The sequence below is a fragment of the Anomaloglossus baeobatrachus genome, chromosome 8 (genome assembly GCF_048569485.1).
Source record: "Anomaloglossus baeobatrachus isolate aAnoBae1 chromosome 8, aAnoBae1.hap1, whole genome shotgun sequence".
Classification (NCBI taxonomy): Eukaryota; Metazoa; Chordata; class Amphibia; order Anura; family Aromobatidae; genus Anomaloglossus; species Anomaloglossus baeobatrachus.
In genome coordinates, this window is record NC_134360.1 from 150244726 (window position 1) to 150262966 (window position 18241).

Consider the following 18241-nt stretch of genomic DNA (forward strand, 5'->3'; position numbering starts at 1 on the left):
ATATATGATGAGCCTCACCTTATATATCCACCCTAATAATGTTCGTAATTACCGCCGTTTTTAGCGCCGCATGCGCAGTGGCGATGTCCGCGGTTCGCGCGTCACTTCCGGGTCTCCCCGGCGGAAGTGACATCCACAAAGGGGATTACACTTCTCGCCGGAACGGAGCACCTCAGTGCGCGCGAGACCGCGAACAGCACTGGGCATGCGTGAGCACGTGCGGCCATCTTGGATGTGGGCAAGCTTATGGGCAAGTATAGAGAAGATGTTCAAAACGTCAATTCATCACTCGTATTATTAGAAACATGTGCATAATTAATCTCACTAGGGTATAGACAATGCATATAATAGCAGAGACAATGATTTAAACAGTCAATGAAGCATATGTACATATGCGCATATATCAGGATATATAGATCCACAGTGTCGTATACCCGCAGATTCATAATTGAAAAAGGGGGAAAGTATGCAAGTATATTTAATGTATGAGGGGCCACAAAAAGAAAGCCCCCCACATCTGCATCAACGCGAAATGTGGACATAGATATCATAGTCATATACATGGAACAATCAGATTCACAGATTGAAAGAATAAATCCCATTATATCCGTTACATAATGTGCTCAGTTATATACTCCAATTACATTCAAAGAATAATATAGTTATCCACACATGTACATATGATCATGTCCCTGCGCATAACATACATACTTGCATATATCAATATGCATGTGTACATGCAACACATGCACACCCGCATAAAACATACTACATTATAGAAAAACACTAATGATGAAATGATCCAGAGAACTTTATCAAAATGGTATTAAAGTCCCAGATAATAAGCTTCAAGGGTAGATGTTCATCAATGCCCACATGCAATATCCAAGGGAGAATATAAATGGAGGTCCATCACACAGTTCACATCTTAAAGTAAAAAAACAGAGAAAAAAAAGAGAAAATTAAAACATCTTTTCTATACTTGCCCATAAGCTTGCCCACATCCAAGATGGCCGCACGTGCTCACGCATGCCCAGTGCTGTTCGCGGTCTCGCGCGCACTGAGGAGCTCCGTTCCGGCGAGAAGTGTAATCCCCTTTGTGGATGTCACTTCCGCCGGGGAGACCCGGAAGTGACGCGTGAACCGCGGACATCGCCACTGCGCATGCGGCGCTAAAAACGGCGGTAATTACGAACATTATTAGGGTGGATATATAAGGTGAGGCTCATCATACATGATCACACGGCCCCCCGAGGAAGCATTGCGAAACGCGTCGGGGCTTTCCTCCTTTCCCACAGGACCTCTATCTGCAGCGGCGGCACTTGTATTTCACATATGGGTAAGCTTGGTCCCTCTGTGTAGGGCTGGATCTACTTTCTCTTCCACTTGGAATTTTCTCTGGGTCTTCTATGTGGAGATCCTTATGCATGGCTTGGGCCAAAGACCACATGCAGGGGGACATGAGATATACCCTTCTATTATATGCTGCTGAGGCCCTAAACAGGGAATAATCCGACTCTGTATCTCCATTCACCTATCTGTATTTTAATAATGTCATATGAAAAATGAAAGTGCTTCATGTTGTATATATTTTTCTAAATAAATATTTTGCATTATTATAGTTGCACTCTTTATTCAATTATTATGTATGGCCAACTAAAACTCAGTACTCTCTTTTCCTTAAATGTTACTTGAGGGCCAATCTATTTTTGTGTGCAGGACAAATAATAAAAAAAGCCTTGGATATTCCAGAATAAGTCAACTACAAACTACAGTTTTCTATCAGCATATGAAACGTGATCACCTTCTCATCTGGGAAATGCAAACTTCCCAGACATTTGCGAAAGACTCATCTTGTCCTCCTCCCTCTTTCTCTGTTCATCATTTTCTGGTAGCCATGTTGCATCCAAAGCAACCACTCCCTCCATGGTTGAGCCTAGAATGTATGGGCTGCTTCCAAGTTAGTGGGTGTGAACGGCGTCATTGTTGGGCATGGCAATGTTTCCTCCCATCCACTATAATTATGCAAGGGGGGCTTTGCCCCCAAAGCCTCTGCTTCTATTATAAACAACTCCATGACCACATGGACTTAAACAAATTATGTTTATTCCATCTGGAAACGTCGGGCTGCATTTCGAACATGCCTCTATCATCTGACAGAAATTACGTCATACCTATAAGGAGTCCATATAGTCTGGCATCTACCCTCCCTCCATAAATAGTAGGTTTGTGAATAGTTATTTCATTATTATTTTACCCCTGTGCTGCCCCTACCTTTATTATGTGGGTCTGTTGCATCCTGTAGTGCATTTGTTTTGTTATCTAGGGTTGCGAAGTAAAGCTCCTGTTTTTCTGTGATATGTTTTTTAATTGTTGTCCTATTTTATGTAGTTGTTTTAGATGGGTAGCGGCAGAGAGGGCTGTTGCACAGCTTCTAGCTTCTAGCTTCCCAGTTGCAGAAGAACGTTCACAGAGTAGATAATGTGATGCCCTGGACTAGTCAGGTCATCACAAGGTTCTGTACAATCTTTCTCTTCCCATGCAGGACTCAACCCCCATGGTTCTGGGTCCCTATCTTGCAGTACTGCCTCCACCAGCATTCACAAATCCTAGTGACACCTTGCACCACACCTGTCAAGCGCTCCAGTGGGCTGCTTAACCTGGAATAGGGCAGTCCACCTAGGGGTCAGACAGATTGGTGGAAGGGGGGAAGTCAGCGAGGGAGGAAATGGAGAACAGAGCAGAGCTGACAGGCAGAACAGAAGTAGTCCCAGTGAGTGAGGAGCTGGGAGTAGCAGCTCCCCAAAGTTCAGTGGTAGCCCTCGAGCAGTGAGGAGCTCGAGGAAGCTGGGAGTTGGAGCTCCCAGGGGAAAGGAAACTAGGTCTCAGACGGTGGTCTGGGCCCGGAGGAGTTGGAGACCTGGTCGTGGGAGGTTGTGATTGAGTGCTGGGCTAATCTCAGAGGATAGCCAGCAGCCACAGTTCAACAGCCGGGCTGGGACCGAAGGCACATCGGGGTACACAGACCCAAGGTCGGGGAGAAGCTTCTAGCAACCCGGCAATTAACCTGCGGCGGACAGGGCCTATATAGACTGTTCCTACCAGATCAGAGATCGGGGGCACTAGCGCAATGAGGGGGATAGGGCTTTCCAAGAAAAGCAGCCCACTAAAATCCCAAATGTGAGCTCCTGAGAGCAAGCTCCTTTTTGCTAGCCACAGCAGGGAGCGGGGCCCGGAAAGCTCCAGCCTGACGGGCCACAACGAACAATCTAAATTCAGGTGTCAGGAGAGAGGCCACAGACACTAGGCAGTGCTGCAAGGGACGGGACCCGGACGAGCTCCCCTCCAGAGACAGCGTCATTCAGAGACTTGGTTTACTACGTTGTCAGTGTCTGCATTCTTCTGTGTACCTGATTAACCCCTGCAAACCTGCGAGCACCTGCATCCCCAAGGCAACATCCAGAGTCCCCGGGTAATCCCCTACCCGTGGAGGGTCACGTCATCTAGCTGCCCCACTCCATCGCCCTGGGTACTCCCAACGGCAGCGGCGGTACTTCCCATTATCGCACACCACGGGTGGCGTCATAAACTACTTAACTTCCCCTGTAAATAACCCCTTCAGTTGGTACAGGCATGTCTGGAGACCCTCGAGCCACCCGGTCCGACCGCTTCTGAAACGGGGCGCACCCGGGACAATTACATGGGATAACAAGTTCTTTACTTCTGGAACATGAGGTAAAAAACATGCAGTCTTACAGCATTGCATCAGGAAAGAGAAAGCGAAACCGAAAAGAAGAAAAACAACAAGAAGACTTTTTACAATACAGTAAGGAAACTGCACAACATTGCCATCTACTGTTAGATCAGCATAAAGTCCTCCTTCACACAAATATAGAAGTCCTTCAACTATTGTATATACCAACAAGGGCCTGGGGGAGATGAATGGTAGTAAGGTCCAGTGGTGCAAGGAACTTGTTCTTCTGTGACTAGTTCAAAGACAGAAAATAAACTTGATGAAGTGCGTGTCACGTCCCCATCGGAGTCCACTGCTGCGAATTCTGCTCCGATTGCCAGACGACGCCATGTTCCCACCATGGATAGTGGTGGTGATGGGAGAGGAGTCGGTGCCCGTGGCTCTGCGGAGCACAGGCTCCGCTCATCCACTAGTCTGGGTTTTCCTGGAACCTGCAGTACCACTGGCTGACTGTAGGTGGCGTGTGTCTCCCGGCTGAAGTGGCCAACATTCACCTGCAGCCTATGGGAAGACACCACACCCTTCTTATTCCCTCTCCTGTCACATGATCACTGCCAGTGATAGTTCAGAAAGCCATGGAACCCATAGGGTGGAGGGGCGACATGACTAGAGGGAAGGGAAGGAGTGATGGGGTTAATGGAAACAGGAATGGTTTGTTTATAAGGCAGAATAAAAGGGATTGGTGGGTAGGAGGAGTTCCCTGGAGGAAGAGGTGGGACAGTTGAGGGGTGTAAGTAAAGGACTTTGACTTACCCCCTCTCTCTTGACTTCCGGATATGGAACGATCTGACTGGAGAGGTTCCTATAAGGTGTCAGGACGTCACCTTCTATTTCTCCATGGAGGAGTGGGAGTATTTAGAAGGACACAAAGATCTGTACAAGGACGTCATAATGGAGGTTCCCCAGCCCCTCACATCACCAGACTTCCGGATATGGAACGATCCGGACGTGCGACAGGATGGCTGCTACCCGGGACCAGCGGATTCATCATGGCAGTGCACGGGCCCCTGGCAGCGCGGTCCCACGCCTTGGCTGCTGGGGGTTAACCCGTTGGCACTTTCCCCTCGCTCCCCTGTCAGCTGCGGGCGGCGTCCCCCCTCCCTCATATCTCAGGTACTTGCCGTGTGCGGGGGGAGCGAGGAGGAGATGTGAGAGCCCCTTCGGGGACCCTCCGCGGTAGGACGTGGGCAGGGCAGTACTCAGCTGCTGCTCCGGCCGCGGGAGGAATCTCCGTCCGGGTCGCGGCAGCCGGGAGGGGGGCGTGGCTTGTCTGCGGCCTATTTCCGGTCCGAGCCGCGGCCTGGATTGCTGGATGCGGCGGCTCCCGGACGGGGAGAGCGCCCGGCGGTGACAGAGGCCAGCTTTACCCCTCGCGGACGGTGGGGGGGCCGCGGAGCTGCAGCCAGTGGTGGGTCCGGCACCAGGGCAGGCGGGCCTGGGGCGACGGGTGCCCAGGAGGCATCGGTGAGTGGGGGTGACGGCAGGGGCCCTGCGGTTTCTGCTTGGTCACCCAGATCAGGTTGCAGCTCCCGGCAGCGGCGGTCTCCCCCAGGAGGGGGAGGGCCCAGCGGACAGAGGCTTTCATGGGGCCCAGGAGGGCTGGATGCGGCGGCTCCTGGCCAGGAGAGCGCCCGGCGAGGACGGAGGCCAGCGTTACCCCCCTTCCCCCGTGGGTGGAGGGGGGGTGGCCGGGGGGCTGCAGCCAGCAAGGGGTCCGGCACCAGGGCAGGCGAGCCTGGTGCGACGGATGCCCGGGAGGCGTCGGTACGTGGGGGTGACGGCGGGGACCCTGCGGTCCCCGCCTGGTCACCCAGAGCAGGCGTGCAGCTCCCGGCAGCGGCGGTCTCCCCCAGGGGGGCGAGGACCCGGCGGACGGATGCCTTCTGGGCCCAGGTGGGCAGGAGGCTGGCGGCTCTGGATGGGAGTCTGCTGGCAGCGGGTCGGGCCACAGGTACCCCCTGTCCTTGCAGGCAGCAGGGGGGGGTCGGGCCAGAAGATGAGGCCCGCGGTGGCAGCCCGTGGGTCGGGACGGTTTCCGGGGTTGTCGCCGCGGGACAGAAGATGGAGCTTGGAGGATGGTGCCCACGCGGCGTACCAGGAGGACGGCCGTGGTGGTGGCAGCGCTTCGGCGGCGTCTGCATTACATGAGCCAGAGGCGGTCGGCTCCAGCGAGGAGGAGGAGGAAGCAGCGACGGAAGAATCAGACGTCTGGATGGCGTGACTTTTATTCCAGGATACGCCAGGTCGCGGTCGGGTGAGACGGCCGTGGATTCGGCAGGGTTGGGGCGCAGTTGGTGGGGGGGGCGGCTGCGGACACGGCAGCGCCGAGTGGGTTTGTGTTTTGACAAGGTATGGGGTTTACTGCAGTGGTGTATACGGTTGTGGAGAGTGCGCATGCACCGCCGGCGGCATGGACGGGATCGGTGGTTAGTAGGCGCAGGTGCGGCAGGCAGAGTGAGGGCGCATGAGGCGGCAGGGGAGCATTTTCGGGCAGAGGCGGCAAGGGCTGTGACAGAGTGGGTGGTGAGGAGCGAAGAGGGGGATGAGGTGGTGCATTGGGCTGACAGTGGTCAAGTGTGAGAGTTATGGGTGCTTCAAAGGCCCGCTGGGGGGGGGCTCAGTTGCTGGAGGATGTGAGGGATAAGATTTGAATGGGGGAACGTGTAGCAATAGTTTCGCTGCTCCCCCTGGAACAGTTTCACCTGGATTAGGTTAAGCCAAGTGATTCCAGGAAGGATAAGTAGAGGGAGGGGAGCGCCGGTGGAGGCTCACCCCTCGTACATTTGCAACGTGGCTGCGGGCATTTGCGTTTTTGGCAAGGGTATCGGGGGAAGGAATTGGGTAATTGGTTCGGCATGGTTCGGTTATATGGATCCATTTGGGGTGGCTTGTTTAGGTCATATGGCGGTTTAGTCTGGCTTCAGTACGCCGTGTAATTTCAGCAAGGGAAGGTGTTGCGTGCCAGTATGCGGTAGGAGCATACGGGCACATCCTTATGGCTGCAGTGGATGGCGGCTCCTAGTCAGCCCCCCCCTTTTGGGGGGTAGTTGGCTGTTCGGGGCGTGGAACCCCGGCGACACGGTCGATGAGGGTTTTTTGGGGGGAATAGAATGATGGGTGGTGCAGATTTGGCGCGGACGGTTGTCTTAAGCATACGTGTTGGGTTGTGGTAAGGAACATAGTAATTCTGCGTCTTTCTATTTATATTGGTGGATCTTTGCCTCCTTATTGGAAGTTTGTGCTGGGCTAGGGGACACCTGGTGGTTGTCAGTGTAAAGAGGGGTCAGGACGTGGCTTTGGGCAGGATGGGTGGGCCATTCGGGGCCCTCCTTGTCATGATTGGGTTTCTCTGTTGGTGGGTAGTGCCGGAAATGAGCTGTATATAGATGTATATATTTCGGCTTGTTCAAAACGTATCTTATCTGGAGGAGTCATCGGTGTATGCCTGCTTGGCTCCAGAATTGTCGGCGGTTTATTATGTGTCGTTGGACAGAGGGTGGGATTTGGTAAAGGCGGTGAGCCGTGGAGCATTGATGGCAAAGGTGGATTTGGGGGCGGCATTTAGGTTGTTACTGGTCCACCCTGCTAGCTAGCAGTTCTGGTGCTGCGGTGGGGAGGGGAGTTATTATTATGCTGATCGGTGGGGGCTAATGGGTTTTGTCCCATTTTATGTTCCGTTGGGGGCGGTTATTTCTTTGTGGAGTGGTTTGTGCGTGGTGTGTCCCAGCTTACACCTCTTATTCATTATAGGTTGATTCTCTTTACATCGGGTTGGCGGGTTGATGATTCGTTGAGGTTGTTTGTTTCATTGCAGATGGTGGTGGATACTCTTTTGGGCCTGTTGGCGCAGGCGAAGACTGAGGGTCCAACGCCAGTGATACAGTTTGTGGGGGATAAAGTTTGATGTTATGGTCAGAGAGGTAGGATTCGTGGGTAATGGTGTGGTCCTATGGGCTGCGATAGAGGCAGTTAGGTCAGCTAAGACGGTGCGGTTTCAGGCGGTGCAGTCTTTGCAGGGGCGGTCGAACCACGGGTGCAGAGTTACGCCGCTGGGGGGCGTGTCTGCTGGACGCTGGCGATGGCTGCGCCAAGGGTGCAGCCATCGGATCATTTGTGTGTGGTCACGAAGGAGATCAATGACGATCTGATGGTGTAGGAGGTTTTTTCTTACGGCGATTTAGTGGCCGCGGATTGTGGCTGGGTAAGGTGGTGCCTGATGGAACGTAGCTGCGGTACTCGGATGCAGCGGGTCCAGTTGGTTTTCTGGTTGGGCATTGTGGGGTAGCGCTTCCAACCGGTGGTAGTAGTCGGGTTGGGGAGGTTGGCAGTTTTTCCAAGAGGAGTGTGTGCTGTCATTCTGACTATCAGTTGGTGGAGAATTCGATTAATAGTTGGTTTGCTAATCCTGGGGCCAAGGGTGGCGTACTTGCGACAGTTGGTTTCGCAATTGTATGCGTTTAAAAAAAAAAAAAAAAAAAAAATGGTATGCGTGGCGCAACCAGTACTGGGGTTCGCCAAGGGAATAGCAGCTGCTTTGTTTCCTTCCAGTTCTGCAGGTCTCGGGAGTTGAGGCCGCGTAACAGACGAGGTGGGCACGGTGTGTCCTGAGGGCTTGTGGAGTCTGGTGTGGCTGTGTTGGGGAGCGGCTCGGTGCCCAGTGACTGAGGTTATTTGGGGCTGATATCCAGAAGTGTGGGTGGCGCGGATAACGTTGTTTGGGACAATGTGTGAGGAAGGCCCGGTGGAGTATTTGGTGGGGGCGTTGGCAGTGGTGAGTAACGGTTTTCAGGCTGCTAGGCCGGCGTCAGCAGTGGAGCAGAGGGTGGCGGCTGTGGCTGTCTTGTTGAGGATTAGATGTGGAGAGATGTTTTCGCAGGATCTTAGTGCGCGGCAGGCCTTGAAGGGTTTGGTCGTAAGGGTGTGAGGCAGCGGGATACAAGGGTCCGTCTCCGTTGTTTTGTGGCAGCGTTTGGTGAGTGGTTTGTGGTGGCTATGTTCATCTGAGCACGAGCAGGTTTTGTTTCCCTTGTCCAAAACGGTTTGTGTTAGCCTTTTGGGAGGCTTTGAGATTGTGGGGTTGGTCAGCCCATCTACGGTTAGGAGCGGAGGTTGGATGTTGGAGGATGTGTCCGAGGTGGTGCAGTGGGTTGAGCGCCGGCTTTGTCGCTCACCGAATCAGATTAGGCGGGTGGTGAAGGTTGGTGTTGTTATACGCGGTCCCGGGTGCGGAATTTATGTTGTGAGGACGCCCAGGATCATTCTTGTGTCGCGTTTGTTAAGGTACCATTTTGTGGCAGCGCTGCAGACTGGATTGCAGGTGGCGGGGGTGGGCGCCCGGAATACTACGGGTCGTCTTCCTTCTGGATTGGGCTTCCACGGAGGCCCCTCGGTGGGCTCAGAAAAGGGGTGGTGAGAAGTATTGGGAGGTGGGAGTCCTCTTGTTTCGGTGTTACGTTGGCCTCAGTTGTTATCGGGTTAAGGCCAATGGGGGCGTTTGAGTCTTTTGGGAGTGGAATGGGTTGGCGTAACAGGTTGGTGTTATCTGTGGGTTTATAACCTCTGGGTTTTGTGGTGAGGGTGTGCCTCATTTGGATATTTGGGCATTCGTTGGTTCTCGGGGCCTCGACGGTCTGAGGCTCGCCCAAATTTTGCCAGTGGGGTCTGGACGGGTCGATGGTACTGGTCCAGTGAGTGGGAGGCAGCGATTAGGTATCTCGAGAAGTTATTTATGAATGTTTTAAAAAAAAAAAAAAAATAGTTGGTTTGTTGCATTGTGGAAGACATACCCGGGCTTAATCGTGGGGTAGTTTTTGATAGTGTGACCGGTTTGGAATGGCGTGTGGCTTGTGCGGTAGGCAGTATCAATCGAGCCTTTATTGGGGGGCGGCGCCTAAAGTTGGTGGCGCTGAACTGGTGGTTTTGGTGATGCGATGGGGGTGCATCTTAACGTTCTTGGTGCTGTTTGTGGACGCTGGGATTGCGTGGAGGTGTGGTACAAGCTTTTGGTGTGTGGCGGGTCCAGGCCACGTAAGGAGTCACGTGCCCTGTCCTGTGGCGGGGGGTAGGTCTGGTCCAGAGGCGGTTGAAGGCAATGGTAACTGGACAGAGAGACACCATCTTGGTATGGTGGCTCCAGGTTCCGGGATGTTGCAGGCACGGGGTTCTGCAAAGTTGGAGGGTTAATCCGTAGGTGATTAATACCTCATCTCTGGGTCGGTGTGTTGCGGCCAGGGATGCTGGGGTGAGAAGTGGTTCCTGGACTGGGCCTACTCAGGGTTGTATATTTACTGTATTGGTTACTGTGTTACCTATTGTTATTTGTTGGGGTCGCCCGTTGGACGGCGCCCCCTTGTGTTAGTATGTAAATAATAGGTAATAAAGGCTGCTGTGGCCAATTTTAAACCAAGTCACATGCAGTTCGTGTATTATTTACAGATGGTATTGGTGGGTAACACACATACAGCACGATTGGAGAATCCTTCCTCAATGGTCAAGAAAGCCATGGAACCCATAGGGTGGAGGGGCGACATGACTAGAGGGAAGGGAAGGAGTGATGGGGTTAATGGAAACAGGAATGGTTTGTTTATAAGGCAGAATAAAAGGGATTGGTGGGTAGGAGGAGTTCCCTGGAGGAAGAGGTGGGACAGTTGAGGGGTGTAAGTAAAGGACTTTGACTTACCCCCTCTCTCTTGACTTCCGGATATGGAACGATCCCCGCCCACCCTCCCTTGTGTTTAATACCGAGGGGAATTTTGTCTGGGTTGTTTCTTTGTCACAGCAGCGGGGGGTAGGTCTGGTCCAGAGGCGGTTGAAGGCAATGGTAACTGGACAGAGAGACACCATCTTGGTATGGTGGCTCCAGGTTCCGGGATGTTGCAGGCACGGGGTTCTGCAAAGTTGGAGGGTTAATCCGTAGGTGATTAATACCTCATCTCTGGGTCGGTGTGTTGCGGCCAGGGATGCTGGGGTGAGAAGTGGTTCCTGGACTGGGCCTACTCAGGGTTGTATATTTACTGTATTGGTTACTGTGTTACCTATTGTTATTTGTTGGGGTCGCCCGTTGGACGGCGCCCCCTTGTGTTAGTATGTAAATAATAGGTAATAAAGGCTGCTGTGGCCAATTTTAAACCAAGTCACATGCAGTTCGTGTATTATTTACAGATGGTATTGGTGGGTAACACACATACAGCACGACTGGAGAATCCTTCCTCAATGGTCATGTTCTCCTGGCTCATGTGCTGTTTGTATTGTGATTCCTGTGCGCTGACCTTGCTTGTGTTTGACTACCCTCCTGCCTGTCGTTTTTGTACCTTGCTGCCAGTTCCGGATTTGACCCCTGCTTTGTCTCTTTACTACGCCCTTGCCTGCTGATTCTGTTCCTGTTTTGCATCTCCTGGATTTTGACCCTGCCTGACGACCACGGACTACAGTCTACCACAGGTAGCGATCTCTGAGGCTCTGTGTAATTCCAAATCCCTGTACAGGGGTTAAAGGGTTGCAGAGTTCTTGGGGTCCTGCTTTGTGAGCGGCTTTTCACTAGATTCCCCTTACAGCCAGTCTGAGTTTGTGGCTCCTATCAGGAATTACAGTGCGGGAGTGAAGAGGATGCATGATATCAGAGGATTGGTAGACAATGTTCTGTGGGTATGGTAATGGTTTTTTTGTTTGAAGTAAGTGGCCAGATCGCCAGGTTGATGATAAAGTACTTCACTTTAGTACTACAAAGGGAGTGATAAGTGTCAAAGAGTCATTTTGGATTGCTGACCAGTGAAATCATGAGAGCAGTGAAGTATACTTGTTTAAAAAGGACATGGGCAAAGTTATATGTTTTATGCATAAACGTATAATGAATGAAGTCTTTGTCACAAGCGAATTTCTTCACAGATGTTCGGCACAAAAAAAACACCACTAGGGGAAATGTCTTTGCAGCATGTCCAGTGTTGTCGTTGTCTATGTCGGGATGTTTTGCTTGTATCGGGTGCAGCCTCATTGAATGAACTTTCCATTGTCTTATTAAAATGTATCAGAGCTATGTCAAGACATGAGAGAAAGGACCTTGGGGCTACTGATGACTGTAAATTTTTCATAGGTTGCTGGTTATTGATGGCAGTAGATTTTTGTATGTGTGGAATATAGTTTGTCCTGAGTGGGTTGACAAATTTTGACAGAAAAGGAAAAAAGTTTGTTGTCAAAGAGCTAGACAGGAGATTTAATAAAATCATGCACTGACCAGAGGGAGACAAGACCAGGTAGAGCGTGTTCCCATCTTCATGTGCAGGAACAGTATTTTTCATGTGAAAGGTTTAAAGAGGAGATAAGAGATGAAAGATAAGTAGCAGATTCAGATAATGGATAGTGATGTTAAGGTTCCCCATTATGACAGTGGGAATGTCACAGGAAAGAACGTAAGTAAGCCAGCTGGCAAAGTCATCCATTAACTGGTGGCATTGGCCATTTGTGTGGCCATGTTCTGAAACCTATAACACTTTCTACTTTTTTTGTCAGTGAGGCTGTGTAAATGGTTCTTTTTTTCAAATGCAAGTTGACATTTTTAATTACACCATTTGGGGTAGACATGATATTTTTATGGTTTGGGGTTTTTTTTGCGGATTTGAATTGAGCAAAAAAAACTGAAATCTGGCATTTCAAGTTGTTTTTTTTTTACTGTACTGCTTTATTCATATGTTAGTAAATTTCGTATTTTGATAGATTTAACTTTTACACTTGCAGTGCTATCAAATATGTTTTTGTAATGGTTTTAAATTTTAAAGGAAAGTGTTTTGAATTTGCATTTTTTTTTAGATTTTTTTTTTTTTTTTTTTTTAGACCCTTTGGAGGACTTGATCCTTACATTTTCTACTTGCTTGATTTACATACCGGTTCTTGTTTTATTAAATTGCAGTATATTGAGAAAATTGACTCAAGATAAGAGGAAGCTGCAAGAGAAAATAAGAGTGATTTTGAAAAAAAAATATCTATTTGTAAAGCAATATAATATATTAAAAAAAAATATCTGTTGTTCTTAGGGGTGGATTAAGGGGTACTTTGCACACTACGACATTGCAAGCCAATTGTAGCGATGCCGAGTGCAATAGTCCCCGCCCCCGTCGCCCATACGATATCTTGTGATAGCTGCCGTAGTGAACATTTTCGCTACGGCAGCTTCACATGCACTTACCTGCCCTGCGACGTCGCTCTGGCCGGCGAACCGCCTCCTTCCTAAGGCGGCGGGTCGTGCGGCGTCACAGCGACGTCACACGGAGGCGGCCAATAGAAGCGGTGGGGCGGAGATGAGTGGGACATAAACATCCCGACCACCTCCGTCCTTCCGCATAGCCGGCGTGAGCCGCGGGACGCAGGTAAGGAGATGTTCCTCGCTCCTGCGACTTCTCACACAGTGATGTGTGCTGCCACAGGAACGAGGAACAACATCGTACCTGTCGCTACCGCGACATTATGGAAATGACCGACACTACACCGATCATACAATTTCGATGCTTTTGCGCTCGTTAATCGTAGCAAAAACGATTTACATACTCCGATGTCGGCAACGACGCCAGATGTGCATCACTTTTGATTTGACCCCACCAACATCGCAGCTGCGATGTCGTAGTGTGCAAAGTACCCCTAAGAGTAGCCAGAACTCAGGGCAATTTAAAGGGTGTGGGCTCTCCCAGCACTCGACACATGACGAGACATGTCACATTATTTTTTTAAGACATTATGTTATACGTGATGTGTTTGACACACAGGTGCTCTATATCTTTTTTTATTCTGTGCTATAAATAACAGTGCTATGGCTAAAAGTGGATACTATGTAGTAAGAAACAACACTGTATATAACAAGAGAACGTAATATAATATTGGACGATCGCTCAGTATGCTTTATTGACTGTGGTTTGTTTGTTTAAACAGACTTTAAAATGATTGTCAATCAGTAATGGAGGTACAGATTGGTGGTCGTTTAGTGCCTCCTTTTAGGCCCGTTTCAGACATCAGTGATTCTGGGACGTTTGTGCTTTTTTTATACGTACCAGAATCACTGACATATGCAGACCCATTATAATCAATGGGTCTGCTCACACATTAGTGATTTTTCACTGACCGTGTCTCCATGCAACATACATGTGTGTCCGTGATTGCCGCATGGAGACATGTCCGTTTTTTTTCTGGCATCACTGATGTCCCACGGAACACACTATGGTGTGATCCATGAGTGATCCGTGAAACATGTGCCAGAAAAAAATGTGCATATAAAATAAAAATAATTTTATACTCCCCTTCTCCAGCAGCACTCTGTGCAGCCTGTGCAGCCTACTGCTTCTAAGCCGACTCATTACTGCCATGCATATTCATGAATGCATGACACAGCCGACCCGGAAGCAGCTGCTGCGGGGGTCACCGCCAGCCAGATGATGCACCGCGGAAGCATTCAGCACCAAGGAGAGCGGGAGCGGGCACAGGTGAGTTGATCTCTATGTGCAATCACGGACCACGGAGAACGGAGCCTGGGTTGCACACAGACAAACCACGTGTGCCGTGAATCATGGAACACGGAGGGACATGTGCGTGTTTTACACGTCAGTGAAGAACGTCTGTGTTATTCACTGACGTGTGAAATGGGCCTAAGTCTGTGTGAATGTACCTCTATGAATCAGTGGAAGAGAAGAAACTGGTTGCCGTGCCGTTCTGCCAGTTGGATTCAGGAGAGCAAATGATGTAACCAGCAGATTTTATTGTTCCAGTTCTACACATTTCGGAGCTAGCATGCTCCTTCTTCAGGAACCAACAATAGCAATGTACATTGAAAAGTGATCACAATCCATCCTCATATAGGTTGTCAAATTTCAAGTAGCTTATCGGATGTTACATGACGATATATAGACATATGATTAAACTTATACCAGGTTCATTGAGATGATAAAGAATGAAACAGGGCAAAGGAGTCTGAATTAATGAAATTTACACCGGTGGAAAAAAAAAGACAGAAAATAAAAAATGTCTATCTGATGATAAGGAGTAAGAAGTTTTCTATGTTCTTTCTCTTTTTTTCGTCCCATATAAATTTCATTAATTGTCTATATAACATCATGTAGCATTTGATCATTTGATAAGCTACTTGTCTCATGACAGTCTATGACTCGAGCTCTTTTTTCAAAAAATTGACAACCTAAAGAAGGATGAATTGTAATCGCTTCCCAATGTACATTGCTATTGTTGGTTCCAGAATAAGGATCATGCTAGCTCCGAAACGCGTAGAACTAGAACAATAAAATCCGCTGATTATATTGTTTGCTCTCCTGAATCCATTTGGCAGTGCGGCATGACAACCCATTCCTTCTCTTGAACTGATTGATGATTTACCTTGTGGGTCTGCAACAGCCAGTTTTTATGTTAACATACGTATCATAGGAGTTGTGACTTGCACAACTTACCCAGGTGAGTGACTCCCTGCACCCTCTTATACTGGTTCCTACCAGGATAAAATGCTAGTGTTGCACCTTTTGTCTTTTCAGCCTTATCGTTTGAATGTACCTCTATAAAATACACCTATGCAGTGTATTTAGATACACATCCAGTAAGTTACCACTTACTTACCACCATCATCTGATTACAGCCTTTTTCTCCTTCATTTTTTCAGACTTTCATGTTGCTGTCCTAATGCCGTGACTTAATCACTGCAGAGTTTCTAGCACTGATCACCGTGCCCCTAAAAATAAAAAGGTCACATATATGTACACATTTGTTTCCTAAATAAGAAATCCCCCCAAACTGCGCTGATAATTACAGACAAGCACATACCATTATTATATAAGTAGCTATTATGCAACCTACTATTACAAATGTAAATTGATAATTATCCACCCCTGTGCCCCCTGTGAACTATAGCTACTTGTTCATTGCCCACACATATATAAATTAATTAGCCCCTGTGCTCTTTTCCCCAATTAATTACCAGACACTCTGTTGTGTCCTCACCGCCCGACCATTGTGCACCCCCAGCACCCCTCAATTCATGATAATTACATGACCCCTTTTCATTACATTTAAATGTCCTCCCCCGATTCATCATAATTACGGTCCCCTCCAATTTTTTATTTCATGTCTTCACTCCCACCCTCAATTCAGTATAATATAATTTCTTCTTTTCCAACGGCCATTTCCTACACTTTATTAAAAAAAATAATAATTGATACTTCTCCATACAGTCTCCTGCAGCACCTCTTTTTCTTGTGGCTGACGTTTACATGTTGTGCGATGCTGGAGCTCCTTTGTGCCTGCGCTGGCGCTGCCATTCTCTATTATCATCAGGGGACCTCCAGGAATGCTCCTGCCCTGTGGTTAATACCGCCAATATATTGCAATGAGAACTAGCTAGTTTTGTGTCCTGGGTAACAGCTTAGATTTCCTTCATTATAATCAATCTGACCCTGGTTAATCTTCAGCGCATCTTATTAAAAAATAAAAGTTTTTTTACATTGTATCACAGGAAATTTCAACACGACCAGAAATTTAGTTTTTAGTGAATGTATCCTGAGATTGTTAAACTGCAGTACTTATTAATAAATCCTTTTATTTTCCTTTAGATAATAGAGAAAGATGTGCTCGTGCACATAATCCCAGATATGCTGAAATCAGAGATCTAAAGCAAATTTACTACAGCAATGATAAAGTTACAATAGAGTGTAACATAGGATATAAGATGTACGGCTCTGCAACAATCCAGTGTATAGACGGAATATGGGAACAACCTCCAGAGTGCTATGGTGAGTTTTTTTGTTTTCAGATATCTCTTTTTCATATACAGATGTCATTTAAATATATGCTTCAAATATTGTGCTAATTAATTCCATTATATTGATTATATTTATAGAAAAACCATCATATTATTTCCCAAAGAGAGTAAACCTTCTTGCTGTCTCAATAATATTTTACTTTTGCCTCCAGTTTCTTTGCATTGTCTTTCATCTGGTCCACACTTGAAAGCTCATAATGGTCTCCTAGGTTCCATGGTTATCTTCCTTCCTCCTTAACCCATACAAAATCAGCCAAGCAGTGCGAATCAAAAGTCATGGAGCAGTCACATGCTTATTGATGACTGCTGGCTGAGGTCTCTTGGCCCATCCACCTGGCCCTGACCCAGTGGAGGAAGAGACCAAGTGCACTGACGCCCAACCACTTGCTCTGTAGGGGAATGACTCCTTTGGAGGTCTGGTGGACAAAGTCTCCGGATCACCGCACCACAGCTCAGAGGATGTTGACAAACAAGTGCCAACTGCTGCAACTTTCATTAGTATGCAGACTGGGAAGGAGAGCAGAGCTGAGGGGTGGGTGGAAAACGATCCGAGGGATGATGACAAGGGGCTTGACTCCACCTGGAGCAAAAGCCGGTATAGTCACTTATGCAGTTCAGATGAATAGGAGATGTCCAGGCACACAAACCAGCAGTACAGCAAAAGAGGGAGCATGGGTGAAAATCCCCGTGGATGTCCCATAGCCAGTAGGTCGACTGCTACCTTCTGTGGCACCAATGAAAACCTCCCAGCAAAGCCAGCTCAAAAGAGCTCCTTTGAATGGCATTTGTTCCGGGAATGTACTAATGACAAGAGAGTGGTAGTTTGCAAGATATGCCATCAAAGCCTGAAGCGAGGGCAAATCTTCTCAACCTGAGCACCACCTGCATGATGCGTCATTTAACTTCTAACCATTAGGTGCAGTGGAGTAGAAAGAACTTCGAGTTCTCCTGCTGCAGTTTTGGCCTCTTCAGCTGCAGTGTCATCTTTTATCTGCTCACAATCACTAGGGCCACCTTCCTCCTCGCAAGCACATGATGTGAAAGCAACAGCACCACCACCACCAAAACCACCATCACGACCAATATCAGCATCACATACTATATCCACACTGTCCCATGAAAGTCTGAAGCTCCATCCCCCAAAACCTTGATAGAAAGAAGAAATACCCCTCTAGCCATCAATGGGCCCTGATCCTGATGAACAGTGTTTCCAAAATGCTTGTCTTTGAAATGCTTTTATTCAGGCTAGTGGAGACAGACTGTTTACAACATATGATGTCTGTGACTGTACTGCAGTATTTTGTTCCCAGCCGTCACTATTTTCCCATCCTGTTCTGCATACACATGTGGCAAACAAATCCATTGTTCACTCCGCAACGTCATAAGTGGAAAGGTCCACGTAACTATGGATACTTTGACCACTAAGCATGGGTAGGGATGGTCTATTTCTCCAAGGCCCCTTTCACACGTCAGTGATTCTGGTACGTTTGTGCTTTTTTTTAAACGTACTAGAATCACTGACATACGCAGACCCATTATAATGAATGGGTCTGCTCACACGTCAGTGATTTTTCACTGCACGTGTCTCCGTGCGGCGTACCTGCGTGTGCGTGATTGCCGCACGGAGACATGTTCATTTTTTTCTGGCATCACTGATGTCCCACGGACCACGCAGTGGTGTGGTCCGTGAA

General features: G+C 48.6%; 1 protein-coding gene across 1 annotated transcript in view; it reads left to right on the forward strand.

Annotated features, from left to right (window-relative positions):
- Positions 1-18241, forward strand: part of CFH (complement factor H) — a 1163637-nt gene that overhangs the window by 594582 nt on the left and 550814 nt on the right. Inside the window, exon 15 of the mRNA XM_075322035.1 lies at positions 16342-16521. Within this exon, the coding sequence (XP_075178150.1) occupies positions 16342-16521 (180 nt within the window). The remainder of the gene's footprint in view (positions 1-16341; positions 16522-18241) is intronic.